The sequence below is a fragment of the Sebastes fasciatus genome, chromosome 13, assembly GCF_043250625.1.
Source record: "Sebastes fasciatus isolate fSebFas1 chromosome 13, fSebFas1.pri, whole genome shotgun sequence".
In the NCBI taxonomy this organism is placed as follows: domain Eukaryota; kingdom Metazoa; phylum Chordata; class Actinopteri; order Perciformes; family Sebastidae; genus Sebastes; species Sebastes fasciatus.
The window spans coordinates 7,991,139-8,011,713 of NC_133807.1; the positions used below are offsets into that span (position 1 = coordinate 7,991,139).

Here is a 20,575-nt window from a genome sequence, read left to right on the forward strand (position 1 = left end):
TCACTCGGGGCTGGAAACCCAAGGTCAGCGTAGACACAAACAAACCCCAGAGCCCACAGACACATGTACTCACAGGTACACACAATCAGAGACACCCTGAAGGATGTTTAACACCAGCTTACTTAATTTTTCCCTTTCTCTTTTTATCTCTTTTATAGACTCCATATCATCTTTTGCTTTCTTTGTCATCTGAATATTGATCAGAGATGGAGTGTTTGTGGGCGCAAGCCAGCCGGGCTAACAGCCAGACTAAAGTTTTTTTCTCTCCCTACTTACCGTCTCTGTTTGTCTCTAACCTTTCTGCGTTCACTCCGTCTCTCTGTTTGTCTTTCTGTCTAAGTGGATGGGAAGTATCCAGATGTTTAATGTGTTTTTGTGATGTAGCCTAGATACAATGTGCAACACTGTCTGGGCCGTCAGCGCTCTGACGTTTAGTATTTTCCTCACCTTGAAATTTGCTCTGCCCATCCGTGTGGTATTTTGGTGCCAAGCACCGGTTCATTCAAATGAGACGGCGCACAGTTAGTTGGTATTTTGGTGGAAAATGTGTCTTAAGCTGGACATACACTGTACGATTTTAGCCCGTTTCTGGCCCGAATTCTGAGTCATTTTAGAGTCGGACTGAATTTCAGCTTTGCCGGGCGTCGTTGTCCGTGCAGTTTACGGGGGAGGGGGGACCAAGGACTGATTAACTCACCCGACCGGCCGTTGGACAGTCAGATGAATTCCTGACATGTCAGAAATTTTGGTCGGCCGTCCACAGGCTCTCGTACAGTTGAAGCAGAGCCACGAGCCAATTCCCCAACGTCGGCGCCTTTTTTCTACTTTTTTTTTTAGAAAGGCAGCACGTTTCTGTCTTGTTAGCGTTGTGACCTGTACAGACCTCTGCTAGCAAACAAACTTTACCTGCCTCTGAGCTTTCAAACAAATCTTTATTGACAACTGTCAACAGCCAGAACGGTCCACAGGGGCCGACGGGCCGTGTTTTTCTTCTATTTTACAGTGTGACCACATAAATCGTGAGCTTTGGCTTTACATCACAAACGATCTACTCGTACAGTAGGAGTAGAAATTACACAACAACATTTCTAAAATACAGTACAGTGTATGCCCAGCTTTAGACGTTGCACTGAGAACAGGCGTCTCAGAACCACGTCTGCTTTCTGTCACTTTGCTGCCAGTCTGCTGATTTTATCAATAAGAGCAAACTAAATACTTGGAGCAAATACATAAATGAAAGGGCAGTATAACCCAGCTAATGCTAAATGTAGTCACCACTCTACTCACACTACATTATATATATTTTGAAGAGACCAGAACCTGACTATTTAAATATTTCTTTATTTCAGTATATTTATATTTCACAGATACCATCACCATTGCACATGTTCTGCTATAACTGGATCGGAAAAAGATTGTGGAAGGCCATTTTTGTTCATCATAGTCGTTTACTTGACTACCAATGAGAATTATATCACATTAACATATTAAATTACTCCCAGAACTAATCTAAGAAGCAATCTTATGACTTTATTACAAGATCGTTTCATAGATTAAGGTCCACAATCATGCCTCTTTCCACAACATGAAAACGGAAAAGAACAAAACTTGCTTTGAGGAAGAAGATTTGAGGAATTTTCCGATATTTAATGTTATATCTTTGTCTCTTCTCAACAACATTACCCCCCCATCACTTCTTACTGGCTAAAACAATGTTTATTGCCTGACTTCCTGTGGCGTGACTTTCTGGATAGGTTGCCCTTCTCTGTTTCAAATGCTCTCATGGAGTCTGTCACTGTGCACCATTAGATTGCATTAGTTTAATTAAACCTACCAGAGTGCATTGTAAACATAGTGTCAGTCTAGTTTTAAATCTCTTTGTATATTCTAACCCCGTCTGTATTGTTCTAAGCAATGCCATTCAGTTCATGGAGAAACCATTAGTATTCTGCTTAGGGGGAGTCGATGCTGTGAGATGTTTGTGTTTCTGAGCAGATTTCACTGCACACAGATGCCTCTATAGTGAGGCATCTGTTTACTGTTTTAGTGTGTGCATGTGTACATTTCCATGTGCTGTATTCACACCAGTAGAAAGCAATACTCTAGTCTCTCAAGTATGCACACAGACATATTCTTATTTTTCAGTTTTATGATGAGAAATATGTACTGTATCATCAGAGTGTGTTAGGTTTTCTCATTTTGCCCGTCTGTATATAACCTCTATTTTGTGAGAAACGCGAAACTGCAAAAGAGAATAGCCTGTTGACAGATAGAGACAGGCCAATATGTTATAAGTGGTCGATCTCAGTCAGAACACAAGATGATATGAGACAGATTGGTGATGAGACAATGATTTAAACCTGGCATTTCATCGATTTACTCGGTTTCTATTCCACCCCAAAGCCATGACCGCATCTCATTAGATCCCTGCTTTGATGGATTGACCCTCACCTGCCCGGCTGTCACATATCTCACAAAAAAACACATTATCTCACATGCAACTCCAGATCTGCAGCTGGTTTGAGATCAGTCAGTCATTAAGGAGGAATGGATGGTTGACTGAATGGATTGATGGTTGAATTTAGATTTAGGATTTGGACTTTTTCTTATTCCATATATACATTGAGAAGGCCAAAGCAAAAAAACATCTTAGGAGGGATAACACACGGATAAACACAAATAAGCCGACACACACATCACGCTGATGAGTCATTCCCTCTGAGCGGGGACCGTTAGTACTTCATAGAGTAACAAATCTCACTGTCAGGACACTTTCTATACTTGTAAACAAGAGGGGGATGTTCAGATCTTATTCATTTTCTTTCCAGTATTGACCTTATTTTCTCCACAGGTCTTCATTATTCCAAATATACTGTAATATATAGGGCCTCTTAGTCGATTAGTCAACTAAATGGTCGTTTTGGTCTTACTCTGCAAAAATGTCTTTTGTCGATTAGTAATTTCTCATGCTGAATGACTTATTTCCAAGAAACACAAGATTTAAAGTGGTGCATTTGTGTGATTCTTTGTGGAGAAACTCAGTTTTACCGATCTGTCGATTAAATCAACTAGACATCGTCGATTAGTCGACAAAATCATACGAGTGTTAGCCGACTAAGAATTTCTTTGGTCGAGGACAGCCCTAGTAATATTGTCTGTCACTCTATTTACATTTAATGAAAGCATTGATCAAGCAGTTAGACAAAAAAGGTTAATACAAAATGGAGAAAGTGTAGTAACGGGTAGTAATCGTCTTTTGTTAATCCGTCAAGATGAAGGAATACAATTATTGCAACATCTGTTAAAGTGAATATAATTATTAAACTAGCCCTAAACTATCTCTACTAAAAATAACCTATAATGTACACATCTGTGCTTCCAAATATGAATGAATAATTAATGATAATCTTCTAGACAATTGTATGACTTTGACTTCACTATGACTAAGTGGAAATGTACAGTATGTATGTATTTAGCTTCTGGCACAAAATGTAATAAGAACTCTGTTGAGTTTAGTGCTGTGTAGGCCCATCCTGATAACTGTAAAACTCCCAAACAAACCAGAGCATTTGTTTTTGTTTTTCACCTGTCAGCAAATGATAATGGATTCAGGGAAACCTTTCTCCTGCAGTGGCACAGCACAAACAGTCTGGAGATTAGATTTTGGAGACTCAAGGAGATTTAAATCTGAATATCATTGCCACCGTCAAAATTAGCAGTGACACTATGGAATTGTCCTACTGTATGTGAGGTCATTGTGACACGGCTGCGGTATATATTGAAAGGGGACGGAACACATTGTGAGGGACCTCAGGGACTAGATCCCTGACTCTGCTGACGCTAAACACATCTGACAACTGGAGATGGATGCTGAACGCGTGTGGTTAGATAATACTAGCCACAGGGAAGCTGTGAGTTCAAATCCCAGAGGATGAAATAATGTCAAGCTGTCACTTTGAGTATTGTCATCACTTGTAATTATATTGGCTGTGGGGATGAAGTCCAGGGTTCCGAGTTCAAAAGATCAATAGAGGTTGTCAAGGTGTGCGGTAACCAGAGGGCTAGCTGATGCAAAACTACTATCTATCATGTACAGTATGTGAACTTTAAACATAGTAAATATGATCATTTCTGATGGTGTCTTTACTTTTTGTGTTCCCACTCTGTAGGTATGCGTATCTTGGTGACGCTGCTGTTGGACACCCTGCCCATGCTGGGGAACGTCCTTCTCCTCTGCTTCTTCGTCTTTTTCATCTTCGGCATTGTGGGAGTCCAGCTGTGGGCGGGGCTACTGCGCAACCGCTGCTTCATGAAAGAGGAAATCAGAACGTAAGGAGCTTGATCTTGTGATACACTATTTGCATTTACTCATTTCCTTCTGGGTTGGAAGTGGCACAAATGGTCTCAGGAAATTGCTTCTTAAAAGACCTAGGTCAAATCTTGATTGAATCTGAGGGAAGAAGCATTTTGGTGAGGACAGGATGAGTTCTATTTCGTCGAGAGATGAGTGAAAAATACAAAATTCCTTCAGTTGACTCAGAAGATGGGATCAATTTTGAATTCCCATCAAAAACAGAAAAAGTCCATCCACCCTGTTTTTCCAAGTGCTGTTCTCCACATCCATATGGTGACCAGCTCTGCCTCCAGCAAGCACACATGGGATCTTCAAGCATGCTCAGATCACTTAACTCAGACATGATCTTTCTTTCTTTCTTTCTTCCCCTTTCCTCTCTCCATCTGTTAACATCCTTCTTCCTTTTTCTCCCTCTGCTTCTCCCTTTTGCTCTCTATTGTTAGAATATGCGTTGTCATATGATGTATCAGTCAGATGTTGCTTGTAGCAAAAATACAGAAATTGTTACTTGTTAGAGTACGCAAACTGCATAGCGCCCTCAGGATGTAAACTACCTTATGGCCTCACACACACACAGGGAGAAGCAAAGAGAGGGATGTAGATGTGGAGTGAGATAAGGCTGTAGTCTCAGCGCCATGTTATTTAATATCTGTACAATAAACTTGCCTATAAATTAGAGCCATCCAATGCACCAGTTCTAAAACTCCTACATGAAGAAATGAAAGTCCTCCTCTTTGCAGATGATGTTGTTCTCGTGCTTTACGATGGTTTAAAGTAAAGCCTGAATATATTACACAAATGTTGTCAGAAGTAGGATAATAAGGATTATTGAAGAGACCAAACACTATAACTACCTTCGATGTAGAATCATAACTCAATCGTTTAAAATGTCCATACTTATTCACGATTAATCGCAAATGAATCGCACATTTTTCATTTGTAATTTTATCAACATAGGAGTGAGCAATATGCTTGCTTTATGCAAATGTTTTTTTATATTTATTATTGGAAATCAATTAACAACACAAAACAATGACACATATTGTCCAGAAACCCTCACAGGTACTGCATTTAGAATAAAAAATATGCTCAAATCAGTGTGTCAGTGTGCTGACTTGACTTTGACTTGCCCCAAACTGCATGTGATTATCATAAAGTGGGCATGTCTGTAAAGGGGAGACTCGTGGGTACCCATAGAACCCATTTTCATTCACACATCTTGTGGTCAAAGGTCAAGGGACCCCTTTGAAAATGGACATGACAGTTTTTCCTTGTCAAAATTTAACATTTAACACAAGTTTGGAGCGTTAATTTGCCTCCTTTGCGACAAGCTAGTATGACGTGGTTGGTAGCAATGGATTACTGAGGTTTTTTATATGATGCCAGAATCTTTACTCTAGCTTTAAAACTGCCCTGTAACAATCTAAAAATCGCAAATTGCATTAATGTGTTAAAGAAATTAGTGGCGTTAACACAAATTTGCGTTAACTTTGACAGCCCTAATCATAACACAAAATTACTAAACAGAAAGACACATTTAAAACTCTCGGTAATGAAGTGATAGAATTCCCAAATAGATTTCAAACCTATCTGGGTTTTACCAGATTGACAAAATAGACAATTACATTGTGACTCACCCAAAATGGAGAAAAACGTTGAAAAGGAAGGTGCAGGCTCGGTAAACATGATTCAGGCCGACACAGACAGACAAAGCTGCATTTTCTTTCTAAACTGCACACATTATGAAAACATTAGATGAACCTGTGCTCCCAGATGTATCTGATCTTGTGATAAATAAGATAATATGCATCTAATAAGAGAAGAGCCACAGACAAACAACCGCTACCTCTCAAACAAGACACAGAGGCAAACATGCACGTACCGCAGACAGATAAAAGATCAGAGTCACCAATTTAGCTGTGGGGATTGAAATTATGCAAAAGAGAAAGAAAAACTGCTTCAGTGTCCACAACCCCAGGAAGCCAGAAATGTCACGTAGACATCCTTGAACTAATTCTGTTTTGATGTAATGGTACAAATTGTACCAGAGCCGATGTTGCTGAATCCTTCCTGTGTGTAAGACAGAAAGACAGAAAGAGAACAGCGGCTTAATATTTCATAGCCGAGGCTGCTGTGTTTTCTCTCACAGAACAAATGCCTGTCTGACCTCCAATACAATATGAATCCTGACTAGCAGTGGTGAAGTACATTTACTCGAGCACTGTACTTAAGTACAATTTTGAGCTACCTGTATTTTATTTAAGTATTTAAATGTTATCCTACTTTACACTTCTGCTCCTCTACATTTCTGGGGGGAATATTGTACTTTTTACTTCACTACATTTATCTGCTATCTTAAGTTACTTAACAGATTCTGATTAATAATACAAACATATTCAACAAATAAATTATGATGTATTATAATCGGCTAAGATAAGACCTGATCCCCAGGGGTAAATTCACAAGCCACCCAGCAGTATAAAGTAATTAAAATGAGCTCCACCCTTACGAGCTACAACATTAAAGTGATGTACACATTAATGCAGTAATTACATTAGATTAGATTAGATTAGATTGACTTTATTGTCCACCTCAGTGAAAATGTGTCTATGGCTTCTCCCAAGGTACATACAGTACAATGCACATAACAACACACCATTACATTCATACAAATATACAGAATCCAATATACAATAGTGCAAATGGGCAGGTAACAGCAAATTAGTTATATAAATAATAAAGGCAAGCACATCTGAGAGAAGCAGCCAAGCCAAGCCCCCAATTGCAATCCAATTATAATCCAATGGAGAGTCTTAAAGAAAGACATAAACAGTACGGAAACAGGGGTTACAGGGGGAAAAGCACAGGAATGGCTGGAACATAACTGGAGTCAATCAGTAGACAGTCGGGCAAAGATCTTTTCTCTAACTGGTCCCTCCCCACTGGTACTTCAGGAGGAGAGGATGTCACTCCACATAAAGGCACACTCACTGTTGTGGGGTCTAAATAAGAAGGTAAACTGTGGTATGCACTCACCACTTTCTACCCTGAGTAGGAAACAGCTGTCACCATGGAGACTGATAGACGTGAAATATCTCAAAATAATAAGTATCTGGTACTAAATAGATGGTGTTTTGTCTTTTGAATTTAAATGTGCAGACTGTTTGTACAACTCAAATTAATTAAGGGACAAAGTGATGGTTTCCCTTTTCTTTTTTTTACCGTACAATAATATTTGTCTAAACCCGACAGACAGTGTAGGGAGAATGTAGCAAAAATTATATTTGATTAAGCAGTGAGAGAGATTTTCTATTTCTCCATTTTTGGCTCAAGCAGTAAACACCAGTGCAGACTCAGTGTTGGAGGGTTTGGTAGTCCACTGATACTCCCCACTGTGGGATAGCTTTGATTTGGCATGTGGAGTGGATAGGATGAGGATGTAGTGGCCAAAATGAGATTGAGCCTAACTTGAGACACCCGTCTATAAAGTAAAACTGAGAAATAAATGGGTAAGGACAGGTTTGACCAAAAAAAAAAGAAGAAGATTAAATTAAAAAGATAGGATGTTAGAGATTTGTTTCCAGATATCAATCCGATAACAGTGTTTAATTAATAAACTGTATGCCTCACCGTGTGGAAGTGACTGGGATCATTATTTTACTGTATGTGTAAGGAAACATCAGGCTTGACTTAAACATTGCTTTCCTGACTTTGTAAAATAAAATGTAACAGATAAATACAAAGATATAAATGTATTGAATTTTTATTTATTATTAAAATAATAAAACGTACACCAACAACTTGGCAAAAAAAATCTTCAAAATTAACAGGAATTACAATTCAAGTGTAAACCTTTTAAATGCAGCAACAAATTGGTCAAAACTTAAAAAGGAATTAAAATTCCAGTATATATTGTGTATAAACATAGAATTGAATTTAATAGATCGGCCCCATTGTCACTGATATCCGATCCAGGTATAGTAGTCAGTATCGGCCCGATATCCGATCCTGTATCGGTATCGGTGCATCCCTACTTCTCACGCTCCTGCAAGATAACAAGCTGCAGTTTGAGCTACTACAATGTCCACAACATTCAGTAATAGTGTTTAACATACTATGCACTAGTGGTTGCAGCTGTAATTTCATGTTCGAGCCACAGAGCAACAGAAGGTTCATCTACCCCATCACTCTGTTGTTCAGAGGATTTCTGATAGGAGGGTAAATCACTGATTGAGATGCTGTGGAAGAAGAGAACACACAGTCTGAGTGTAGATACAGTGTGAAAACAGTGTGGGAGTCGTAGCCGGTCGTTGTCGCTGGAGGTGTTTTGTGGAAAATTCAAAGATACAGTAACATCTGTGATTGGATGTGTGCCTACAGTTAATATGATCAATGATATACCCACTCTCATTGATTGAACTGTTTGCTGACATCTAATCCAGGTTTCCATCTGGGAGCTCACCTTAAATAGCACAAAGGATAGTCTGATCCGGTTTGTTGGTGAATGGCACAATAGGAGCAATACAAAAGAAAAAAGTTTTCTCAATGAAAGAAGTGCAAGCAATGTTTTGTAATTTGTTTGAGTAAGAAAAATGATTATTATCTGTCACAGTCAATGTCCTGGAGAGGATTTGTTTATTTCTCTTTTCTAGACAAGCACTTTTAAACCTTTATACAATGACTTACCCATTCCTGAATGATTTCAAATCAGTATAAGACTTAAATCATTGTCTTGTTTCTAATCACGAATGACATATTCTGTATATTCTATTTTCCTGTAATGGGAAACTGAGTCATTCCTTATGGACATTAGTTCTCAGTATATCTACAGTATTGCTTATATGGCCTACTATAGAACTTCTAGCATAAACAAACAAGCATGCATATAAACAAACAACAACAAAAACAACCTAATGAGTTATCTAAAAGCTAGATATAAGGCCTTTACACACTGGGAGGCATGACGAATTAACGACACAAAAATGTGAAATACTCTTTTTTGCTTTTATTGTGAAAGGTAAGAACAGAAGGAGTGAATCTGGTCTTTGCTGCCTTTGTCAAGGTTGAAAGGAATAATAAAGTTTGCCGTCTTGGTTTCGGAATACGGAGCCTCTGTATTGTCCTTAGAAATACAAGCACAACTCATCCCGTTCCGCACAACATGATTGATTGATGCCTTTATTTGCGGTGCGAAAGCTCAGAAAAATTGCCATAGTTACGGAATTAAAATTACAACGCTTTTTCACCGTGTAATATTCACGTTCTGTGTGAAAGTACTTGTGACAACATAAATTGATGTGCGAATTAATTGGGGAAAAAAACTGCCACTGTTAATGTTTAATGTATTGTAACAACATAGCCATTTGTCTTTGTTATTCTGTCTCCATCCAGAATGTACAACTTGTCCATAAGTCCTTACTACATGTCCGAGGACGGCGTCGACAGCCCATTCATCTGCTCGGCTCCCCGCGAGAACGGGATGCTGCGCTGCACCAGCGTGCCGCCATACGAAGAGGGCGGGGTCGATTGCTCGTTGGACGCTCCCCCCCAAAGTTCAGCTCTGATCGGAATGGGCGGGGCCAGCGTTAACGGCTGCGTTAACTGGAACCAGTACTATAACGTGTGTCGCCCCGGGGACCTCAACCCTCACAAGGGAGCTGTCAACTTTGACAATATCGGCTACGCCTGGATAGCCATATTCCAGGTAAGAAGGGGTGAATGTGGATGTGGAAGCAAAAACACAGAGACCAGACTGTTTATTATTGTTTACGTGAGAGATTTTATTTTAAAGAGCAACTTAACACCAGGCTGAAAAGCAGTGTTTTGGTGCACTCTTGGTTGAAGCCTATTTCACCCAACCACACACAGCAAAAATGTTCTCTGTTGCACCTGTAACCACACCTAATAGTGATGTCATGGCATCCTGGAGTACACCTGTACATCACTGCAGCCAGTTGAGAAGTTAAACACAGCAAATTTTTCCAGTGGTGTTAAGTTGCTCTTGAAGATTTCAGTTTTATATTTTGTTCGTGAGCTTTAATTCATCATTTCCGTCAGCAAAGACACTGTAGCTTGGCAAACCTGAAAAAAAATTGTAACGCTTTTTAGCCAACTATACAGTAAGATAACTAGCAGACTCACTCACGCTAGTTAGTTACAGTGCAACTAATTCTTTTTTTAAAACATAACTTATTAAAATGTTATTTCTCATCTCATTTATAATCATGTATAGTCATCTCACTGAGAAAACAGGAAGCTCACGATATCACTCTCAATTTACTAACTTTTTCAGTACTTTTGTTTGTTTCTTTATTTACACATATAAAAAAAAATTATAATACAATTTGTCAGGGAATGTGAAGGAGAATTACCTAAAATCCCTCCAGGGGCTTTAAAAGTGGCATTATCCAGACTCCATATTACAGGAAATAATTCGTAAAAAACAGAGACGCGGTTTAGCATAGTGCTTGACAACAATGCATCCCATAAACACCCACCTGTTACACAAGTATAATGGATCAATCATAAGACACACAGTCTCGCACACACACACATCAAGAACACTCATTCATAATACACGAGAGTATACACAAACATTATCATTAACAGACTAATAGCATGTGTGATTTGGCTTAGAGATTTCACAAGACAAGGAAATAAAGGAGAAAATAAACACAGCTAATGAATAAAACAGCAACAAAATACATTTGGTTACATTCATGCATAAAGTTGTGCAAAACAAGTCAACTCTAATAAAAAGTATAGTTTGTGACTCCTGTTTTTAGCAGAACAAAATATAGCTGACTAGATTGTGAGCTTGCGGTTAAGAGTTTTCATGGTTCGTGGACACTTCATTGGACTTTAAGCCCAGTGGGAAGCAAGATGAGTTCCTTCTGCATGAATTAACTGCTGTGAATTGAAGGTTTTAACAACAAGACAGTGATGGCAAGTGCTATTCTTTTGCACGCACAAAACCAGCCATCAGTCAAAAACAAACAAACAAAAGTCACCCTTTTAGACATTCCTCTGCTCAGTCCATCAGAGGGCATGCATCATGACCCGAAAACCATTTCCCCTCCACACGCTGGTTGTGAAAATGTCTTTTTTCCCTCTTGCTGATTCCAGCTCCCCAGGGAGACCGTGACAGGCTTTTCCTTATCACAGGCTTTGTGCCAACGCTGTCTGTGCTGTTGTGATATGAATTCCCCTGTAATAGATCTGTCCAGGAACCGCTGATAGATCTGTCTCGGTGTCTAATAGACTTTGACTCGCACAACATGACTTTCTCAGAGAGAGTCTTACCTTCAAATTACCTCAAAACAGCACAAATACTGAGGACACACACAAACACACACAAACACACACAGACAGACGCAGACAGACATACTAATCCTTGGTAAGTACTCACAACTTTCCAGAGTGTGTGGGGTCTCAGCTCACAGTTCGAGGCTTTAAAGATTGAATTTTTTTGATTTTCTTTTTTCTTTTGTGATGGATTAGTAGCATCACTTTGAGTCTTAGTTGAGCTGAGATTAGTTTTTTGAGACAGGTATTTGATGTGTGTGTGTGTATTTCACAATCTGAAGTAAGTGTTTAAGTGGTAGATGCAAATGATGATTGGAAAAGTTGGACGCAGTAGCCGCCACATACTGATCTATCTCTGCAGTCAGGAGGTGCTGCTACCTGCACGCTCGGATGTAGTGGTGTAACATGACAAGAAGGATCTTGGCTCTTATGGCATGTGTGTTTAAAATGTGTAAAATTAGCAAAAAATTGCATGTAAATTATAACGCATACAACATTAAGTGGGAAATTCCTCTACAATTTGAGAAAAGACTGGAAAAACATTTAAATTAGATGTTATTATTTGTCAATAAAGAAAAGATTTAAATTAATAATACAGACTATTTTTGACAAGTGGATGGAAATAAGGATAAAAACACTGGGTAAAATTGAGCGATAATGAGCCAGAAAAATAAGAGTGATTGAGATACCGACACAGCGAGAGAAAGATAGAAAGTATGGTGAAATAAAGGAGAGAAGGCTCTATTGGATACTAAATGAGTTGCTTGGCTTGTTATCCCAGTCTACAGCCTTATTCCCTCAGTGTCTGTAAATATATAGAACATGAATTATACATTTCTCAGCGTACGCTTTTGAAAACATTTCAGCCCATGGTTCCAAATTGAGTTAATTCAGGGTTACCCTGGGACTCCAGCAGAGAACAACAAGCTGTTAACAAGTCACGTTGGATATTACCCATCACAACCAAGCCTGTGGCTGGATTAGGCCCCACTTTAGTGTGTGTTGATAACAATCGATTTTATAGGAGGATGTCAATCAAACACAGACCTGACCCATGGTGTAAGAACCGGGTAATGGACTGACCTCTGTCAACACTGTAAGGAGAAAAAAGTGGGAAATAAGAGGTGGAGTGGAGATGAGGTAGAAAGGATGATGAGGAGAGCGAAAGCAACGTAGGGTTATCAGGCCAATGTTTCTATCAACCTACAGGTTAATGACTATTGACCGGGTACACACATTACTGTAGACACACACACATTTGTTCGGCCAGACTGTAGAGTCCAAGAACAGTGTATTGGTTAAGTCCATCAGCTGAGAACGTGCTCTCTGCTCCCATTGTATGTCATCAGCATGAATTACAGGACTCGATGCTTTGGTAGCTATCTCTGATCTTCACGGTGTGTCAGGGGGAGCGGAGGATTTGGATGACCGGGGAGGTCAGTGTGTGTGATTTGTTAAGGTTATCACGCTCGGCTCCTCTCTTAAATCAAACTAACGTTAGCTGAGAATCTTCTCTTTCCTGCGATGTATATCATGGACTTTTGCAACATGGCTTGACACAAAGAGGAAGATTTATAGTAACATGTTGCTAGAGAGTTGATGGTCCTTTCTTCCATGTTGATAATGGAAGATGTACTTTTATTGCTGATGTCCAATTCTTGATGAATGAGGGACACTCTGTTACGGTCAAATTGGTTTTACATGGCTTGGCTAGACTTGATAGATGGTTGTTTGGTTTTCTTGCTTTCCACTCGTTATGTTAAAGGGGACATATTATGTAAAACTCACTGTTTCAGTGCTTGAGAACATACATTTTGGTGTTCAAAATGTGAAATAAGACAACTCAGTCAGTTTTTTGTGGGCTGTCTAGATCAGAAAACATGTGATTCAACAAGCCATTCAGATTTGGCTCCCCTTCCTATATGTCACATGCAGGCTCATTACAATATATCGCCCACAGCTTGAGAAATACCTTTGCAAAGGTGCAGCATATTTTTCTTGCAAGCCAATCAGAGCAGACTGGGTTTTTTTTGGGAGGGGGGTCTTAAAGAGACACGCGCTAAAACGGGGCGTTTCAGACAGAGGGTGAATAGAGTGCTACAGGACTGAGTCCTAAAACCCGCAAATGAGTTAGCATTTTAGCACTTCCGGTTCCCTCGTCTGGAAGTCAATGGGTTTTTTTAATGGGGTTTTAATTAAATGCCAGAAATAAGGTCTGTGGTTAAAACAAGCTTGAGAGATTTTAACATTTTGTTCTACGATATAAAAATACATCAGTAACTATCCTGTTTTGTGAATTTTGAAGCCTTTATGTGTCTTAAAAAAAACGGTTGCTAACAAGTGGCTAAATGACACTACAAACCATCATCATGCCAACTTGTCCGCCTTTACAGCCTCGTTGTGTATACTCAATTTCATGCGACCGTGGTGTAGTTAGTTTATAGTCTAACGTTAGCTTTTTACTTCTGGCGGTTGCATTCACACTTTAAAAATCATAGAAGTGGTGTTCATTTGTGGAGATTATCTTGCTGAACAAAACATGTAAGCATCATAAATGTTTGTTTGCCACAGAGCTGATTTTCTGTAATAATCCAAAACCAAATGGAAAGAATCCCATTGGGTTTTTGTCGAGTGAACCCAGGGTGATGCTAACTTCCTGGTTGCCCTACAAAAAATGTGTCATCCCTGCACCATTCTATACAGGTATATTCAGACACACAGTATGAGGAAAATAATATGCTTTTTGAACATGTAAACATGTTCCAATAGAAACCCAAAATACAAGTATAAACCTGGAAATGAGCACGATATGTCCCCTTTAACTACCAGATTATTAGTTCGGTTGACTAAATATATGTTTGGTCAGATGTTTGTGTCTCTATAGAATACAACAATACACAGTGATTACATTTTACAGGTGTATTTTAGCTCAGGAATGGGAATCCTCTGCTCTTTTGTTAATCTGCTGCAAGGAGAGCACTCAAGCAGAGAGCGGATTAGTCGCCTCTGGGTCTACGGCTGTGTGTATAATATGCATCGTATGGTGTCTGTTTATGACAGCTTTGTGTATGATTCTTTAGAATACACTGGTATGCACGCACGTCCCTGTTGGCATTATGTGTTTGGACATTTGTCGAGTGTACGTTGGCTCATCCCCGTTGTTGCGTGTGCTCTAGCACTTCGTTCTGTAATGTGTGATGCTAGCTGCTGAGGTGTAAACGTTGAGGTGTGAGTGTATTATCGGCTTGGCTGAGCTGAGTCGCCGCTTTCAGGTCTCAGCACCTCAACTGCTCATTAGCATAGCGGCTACATGAGAGAGCTGCGTCAGTCCCTTGGCACACACACACACACACACACACACACACATAAGAGGTTGTAGGGACACCACAGGCTTTCTTCTGAGGAATAGCCATTAAAACAGAATTGGAAATGCACTGCATCTGACTGCTGTGTACTCTGAGCGTCTGTGTGTGTGTGTGTATGTATGCGTGGGGGGGTGTGTTTGTCATATGTTTTTGAAGAAAAAGCAATGTGAAGGAATGTTTTTCTACTTTCCGTGTTCATTATAAAACAATGTGTGTCTGTCTCTGTGTCTTTTTTTTGTCCCCACTTCCAGGTCATCACACTGGAAGGATGGGTAGATATCATGTACTATGTCATGGACGCTCACTCCTTCTACAATTTTATATATTTTATACTGCTCATTATCGTAAGTATCTCCTCGTATCTATTTCTGTTTTTAGTTAACAACCTTTTTCTGATATTTGAATGTGTTACTAGGACCCGAAATAGCAGCGAAATTAATTAAAAGCGACACTTTTGATTGGGTCCCAAATATCTGGTCCAGATCGAGCCACATGGACCAACATGGGTCTTGATTGAAACTGAACCAAAGCAAAAACCACTCCAAGATTTAATGAGCCCCACTGTGTAATCCTGACTTGCTATAGTTTTCTAAAATAACTTTTGTGGAGTGATCAGCCATCTGTAGAGCCACAGGATCTGTACGCCATTATATATTTAAATCTACTATTTTGCGACAAAGCCACTCGGCACTATCTGAAATGCACATTTCTTTAATCCTGCTCCTCTTTATGCAGCTCCGCACCGTCTGCAGCTCAAAAAAACATGCGTATGTATAACGTGTTGCTGCCGAAAGATATTTTTGTGTACTTGTATTTCAGTCCTGCTTTGGAAAAACTCAAAATAACCTTTCTAAAGCAAAAGCACCAGACTCTGCTGGGAGCACAACTCCCCTCTGTTGAACCTGGCAGACTTCTTATCGTGTTTAATTTCACTTTATCGCGCTGTTGTCGGGGTTTTCAAAGATCTCAGCTTTAGCCGTATTTTACAGTGCTGTATGAGCTCGCTGCCTGCCTGTCGTTTGATGTAAAAGTGCTTATTATTCATTCAGAGAGAGAGAGGGAGGGAAAAAATGTGTGTGAGAGAAGAAGGGCTGAAAGAAAAACAAAAGTCATTCATATAGAAAATAGATGAGACAGAAATTAAGATAAATGAAAATGTCAGAGAAAATAATTAAACAAAAAATAATCGAGAAAGTGCTCATCTAATTTTTTAGTAACATACAGTAATGGCCTGTTAAAAAGACATTACTTTAAAGACATGATAGTTATTTCTAACTTCCTGTCATCAGAGCGTGATTTAAATTACAAGACTTTTAAGCAATGATAAAAAACAAAGGCAGTTTTATCATCTCAGATCCGGCCAAATTTCTGGATCTGAATAATACATAAGCTCTAATCTGGCTTCTTGTTGACACAGTGTTTTATTACACTTTCAACACTTTGAGGAAGGATGCAGTCAACAGTGAAATAAAATATTGATGGAGTAGTTTAACAGCAAGAGGAAATGTTTCACACATACTGTATATAACAGCACTTTTTTCAGTAGCTTTGTGGGATGAACGTTAACACAACTGCTCCTATATCATTATCATCCTCTACCTCCCCGACCAGGTGGGCTCTTTCTTCATGATCAACTTGTGCCTCGTGGTCATCGCCACCCAGTTCTCCGAGACAAAGCAAAGGGAGAACGCCCTGATGAGGGAGCAGCGCGCTCGCTACATGTCCAACGACTCCACGCTCGCCAGCTACAGCGAGCCGGGCTCGTGCTACGAGGAGATGCTACGCTACATCAGCCACCTTTATCGCAAGTTCACACGCAGACTGCAGAGGATATACTCTGGATGGCACAGGTTAGATATTGGCTGGTATTGTTTATTTTCTATGTGCAGGAATATCCAGATTTATTACAAAGGGATGCTGCGATGTCACTTGACAGACATAAAGTTTTAACCCATTTGTGTCCGCAACTGAAATTTTTGATTTCCTTTGGTGGAAGTGTTGTCTGGGCTTGGCTCTGCATAAATGTGAAAACATTTCAAAAATCGGTCAAACCGTTTGGCTGAAAAGTGAGTTTTTCTTATCATACTATATCTAGGATTTGGGCACATGGACTACTGTCAATGCTTTAGACTCCATTATATTTCAGGAAAAATGTTAAGAAAATGTCTGTATCTCAGAAACTACAAGGAGCACAATGAAGTATTTGGTATCTATGAAGTCATAACAAGTTGAATATCAAAGATATGCACACATATGCAGTGTAAAAAATATTTCATATGGAATTGAAAACATTTAATAAACACACTTTTAGCGTATTTCCAAATTTTTCAAAAATTCGGAACTTTGACTAATAATAAAAGTGAGATTTTTTGTATGATCTAAAAATGTCAAACGTGTTACTGTATTGTTAGATACTTGCTCAAAGTATGTCCTTACCAAATATCAAGATTTTTGAGCAATCAAAACAAATGTTGTGGCATTTTTCATTATCATACTAAATATAGTCTTTGGGCACAACTGGGTTAAATTATTTGAAAAGATTAAAGGTAAGTGTTCAGTAATCATCCAGGGGGGGATTAATGTGTCATACAACCAACCCCGTCAGTGCCTAAGACAATAAACGTTAAGAACCTGTGCTGGACTCGTGCATGCATGTAAATTTACTGTGATATTACAGGGATGACTGTCAAAAATATCAGGGGAAAAAATCCCTTCATTGAAATTCTAATCACACTTTTCCCCCAGGTTAAATTAATCACAGCTTTCCCCAGCGGTTCATAGTCGTTGCTGGTCCTCCTGTGTCTATTTGCAACACTCTATGAGTCATTTGGGGCACCTAAAATGTGTTTTGTTACGAGCATTTAATAATTGTGTCCATGAGCTTTGGTAATTTTGCACCTCACAGAATTCCATTATGCATAGCGCCGGAAATTGTTGAGAGCCACGTCCCTAGAGATGCGTTCAGATACAAACACACACACGGAGAATGACTTTCTATAAACCTGTTAATGATACTTTCTCTATCCATGTTCAGTTATTTATTATTATTATTAATGTCTCCTGTCTTTTGACCAGTAAAAGGCGTAAAAAGGTGAATCCTAACGGCGGTGGCGGAGGCAGTAACGGCGGGGGCAACGGACACGGCCACGGCTCCAGCAGGGGCTGCGGAGGCTTGGGCCCGGGTAGCGCGCTGTGGCTGAGACCGATCCACAACCTCCTGCAGCATCATCAGCACCAGCACTGTCGCCTCAGCAACGGGGGGCAGCACGCCACCAGCGTGGCGACAGCCGAGCACACGGACGGAGACGGAGGGGAGGAGCTGGAGATGAAGTCGCTTCCTGTCCGGAGAGGGAGTACAAACGGAAATAGCGGCGGCGACTCGTCCGTGGTCGCCCAGGGCATGGGGGCGTTGCTGGGGCGACTGAACGGGGGGATGAACTATCCGACCATACTGCCGTCGTTCGTGTGCAGCTACAGCAGTAAGACGCCGCCCCCCCACTCCCAGCAGTGTGGCCACAGTCCCGAGCATCACCCAGCAAACCACTCGGCGTCTGAACACGCAGAGACGCTGAACAAGCTCTACCAGCTCATGGGACAGCACAGTAAGAGGACACACACACACACACCAGACACACACAATTTTTACAGGCCATGATGTAGACTGCAACCAAACATGGAAGTAGAATCTGTTACATCACCTGTGGGTTTCTTAAGGGACTTTTCCTAAGTCTAAGTTTGGGTTTACTGGTTACCTTCTTTGACCTGTATAGACCAATTTTTGTCTTTTTTAGGGGGGTACAGGGGGTCTTTAGGGGGAGATAGCAGGTCAGCAGTAGATGTCACATAGAAGTGGTGTACATCATCTGAAAGCTGGGAACCAGAAGATTAATTTAAGATGCAGTTCACCACTATGTGACAAGTTCTTCTAGTCATAAATCAGAAATTAATGAATACATTTATTGAATCAATTGTGAGAGAGTATAAGGGCTTAGAACATTATGACTGAAGTATATGATTCCGGAGAGGGAGCCTGAGAAACGGCTACCACATCCAAGGAAGGCAGCAGGCGCGCAAATTACCCACTCCCGACTCGGGGAGGTAGTGACGAAAAATAACAATACGGGACTCTTTCGAGGCCCTGTAATTGGAATGAGTACACTTTAAATCCTTTGCTGTCTCCGATATGATTCCCATGTTCACTTGATTTTTTAAAATACCTCATTAAGACATCAAGACCTTGAGGAACACCATAGAAAAAGCCATGCTGCGATTTGGAATCAAAAACGTTTGACTTTTTATATTTTTCTGCAAGAATTGCATTGTTCGGCGATTGGATGGCGAGCACTTCTGTTCTGTAAACTGCTCAGAAACCCCCCTTATTGTCAATCTACCTAGGAAAGCCATCCATCCTCGGAATGCTCTAGGTCTCTAGTTTGTGGTTGTAAAGTTTCATGAGGCTGTGATTATCCTAGAGGTCACCACAGGTCATTTTATACAGTGAGGTCAAGTTTCAATACAATGAAATGGCTACTTTGGGGACTAACATCATCACATATGAATACAGTTGGGCTCATTAGATCCACAGGAGTCTCAGCTTTCCAGTGATACCCAATGTATGCAATTCAAGATTGTTTAGGGACCCCAGTATGCAGAAATATTCAAAACAGCATTTTAGAATAGGCAAAAAATAAAACATTTGTACCACATTCAATATACTGCATGTTTTTTTCCCAAAGCTGCATGTGATTATCATAAAGTGGTCATCTCTGTAAAGGGGAGACTCGAGGGTACCCATAGAACACATTTACATTCACATATCTTGCCATGCCGGTCTTTCACCGCAAAAATTTTGCCTACATTTGGAGCTCTAAAACTAACTGAGCCTGCTACAGCCTCTGAAAGACAGTAAAGTCGGTCGGGATCGCTGGCATCTCGTGGGTCTCAGAGGCTTGACATTTTCCTGAGCCAGAAAATCACAATTTAGGTTACCGAGTGGAGCCTTAGTCAGCTTCAGGAAGCAGCAACCACCTTGACTCAGTATAATAACCTGAGTCACATAACAACCTACCAAATACGCCTACCTCGTTTTTCTGAGGCTTAATAAACCTGTTGCTCTTCTTGATGGAACAATCATTTTCATATTTATTTTATTTTATTTATACTTCAATTTTTTCTGTCCTTTAATTCTCCTTCTCAATCTTTACTTGATGCTCTGGATTTCCCTCGGGCTCCATTACACTTTGACATTGCACTGTTTTCCTCCTCACTTCTTGCCCTCTCTTTTAGCAGATACTTCTCTGTCCTCTCCCCAAGTTTGACCGGAGGTAGCCTCTGGCTACATCTGCTGTGCACAGCATGTGTCTCAAGCAGCACTTTAGAGAGTCCTGACAGGAAATCCATGTCTCAAGTGCCACAGTCATCAGTGCAGAGAGGTGGATAAAGGGGAGGATTGAGGGAATCAGCAAACGGTGTGTGGGGAGTGGCAAGAACCAGGAGAAGTAGGCAGTGTGAAGTGTCGTAAAGGAAAAACACAGGTATTGTGTTCAATGCT

At 40.2% G+C, this 20,575-nt stretch overlaps 1 protein-coding gene across 7 annotated transcripts in view; it reads left to right on the forward strand.

Moving 5' to 3' along the window:
* cacna1ha (calcium channel, voltage-dependent, T type, alpha 1H subunit a) overlaps window positions 1-20,575 on the forward strand; it is a 158,886-nt gene that overhangs the window by 87,131 nt on the left and 51,180 nt on the right. For all 7 annotated transcript variants that reach the window (XM_074655233.1, XM_074655235.1, XM_074655238.1 and 4 more), the window contains exons 6-10: window positions 4,170-4,329; window positions 9,746-10,058; window positions 15,276-15,368; window positions 16,636-16,874; window positions 18,100-18,626. In XM_074655233.1, coding sequence (XP_074511334.1) covers window positions 4,170-4,329; window positions 9,746-10,058; window positions 15,276-15,368; window positions 16,636-16,874; window positions 18,100-18,626 — 1,332 coding nt within the window. The remainder of the gene's footprint in view (window positions 1-4,169; window positions 4,330-9,745; window positions 10,059-15,275; window positions 15,369-16,635; window positions 16,875-18,099; window positions 18,627-20,575) is intronic.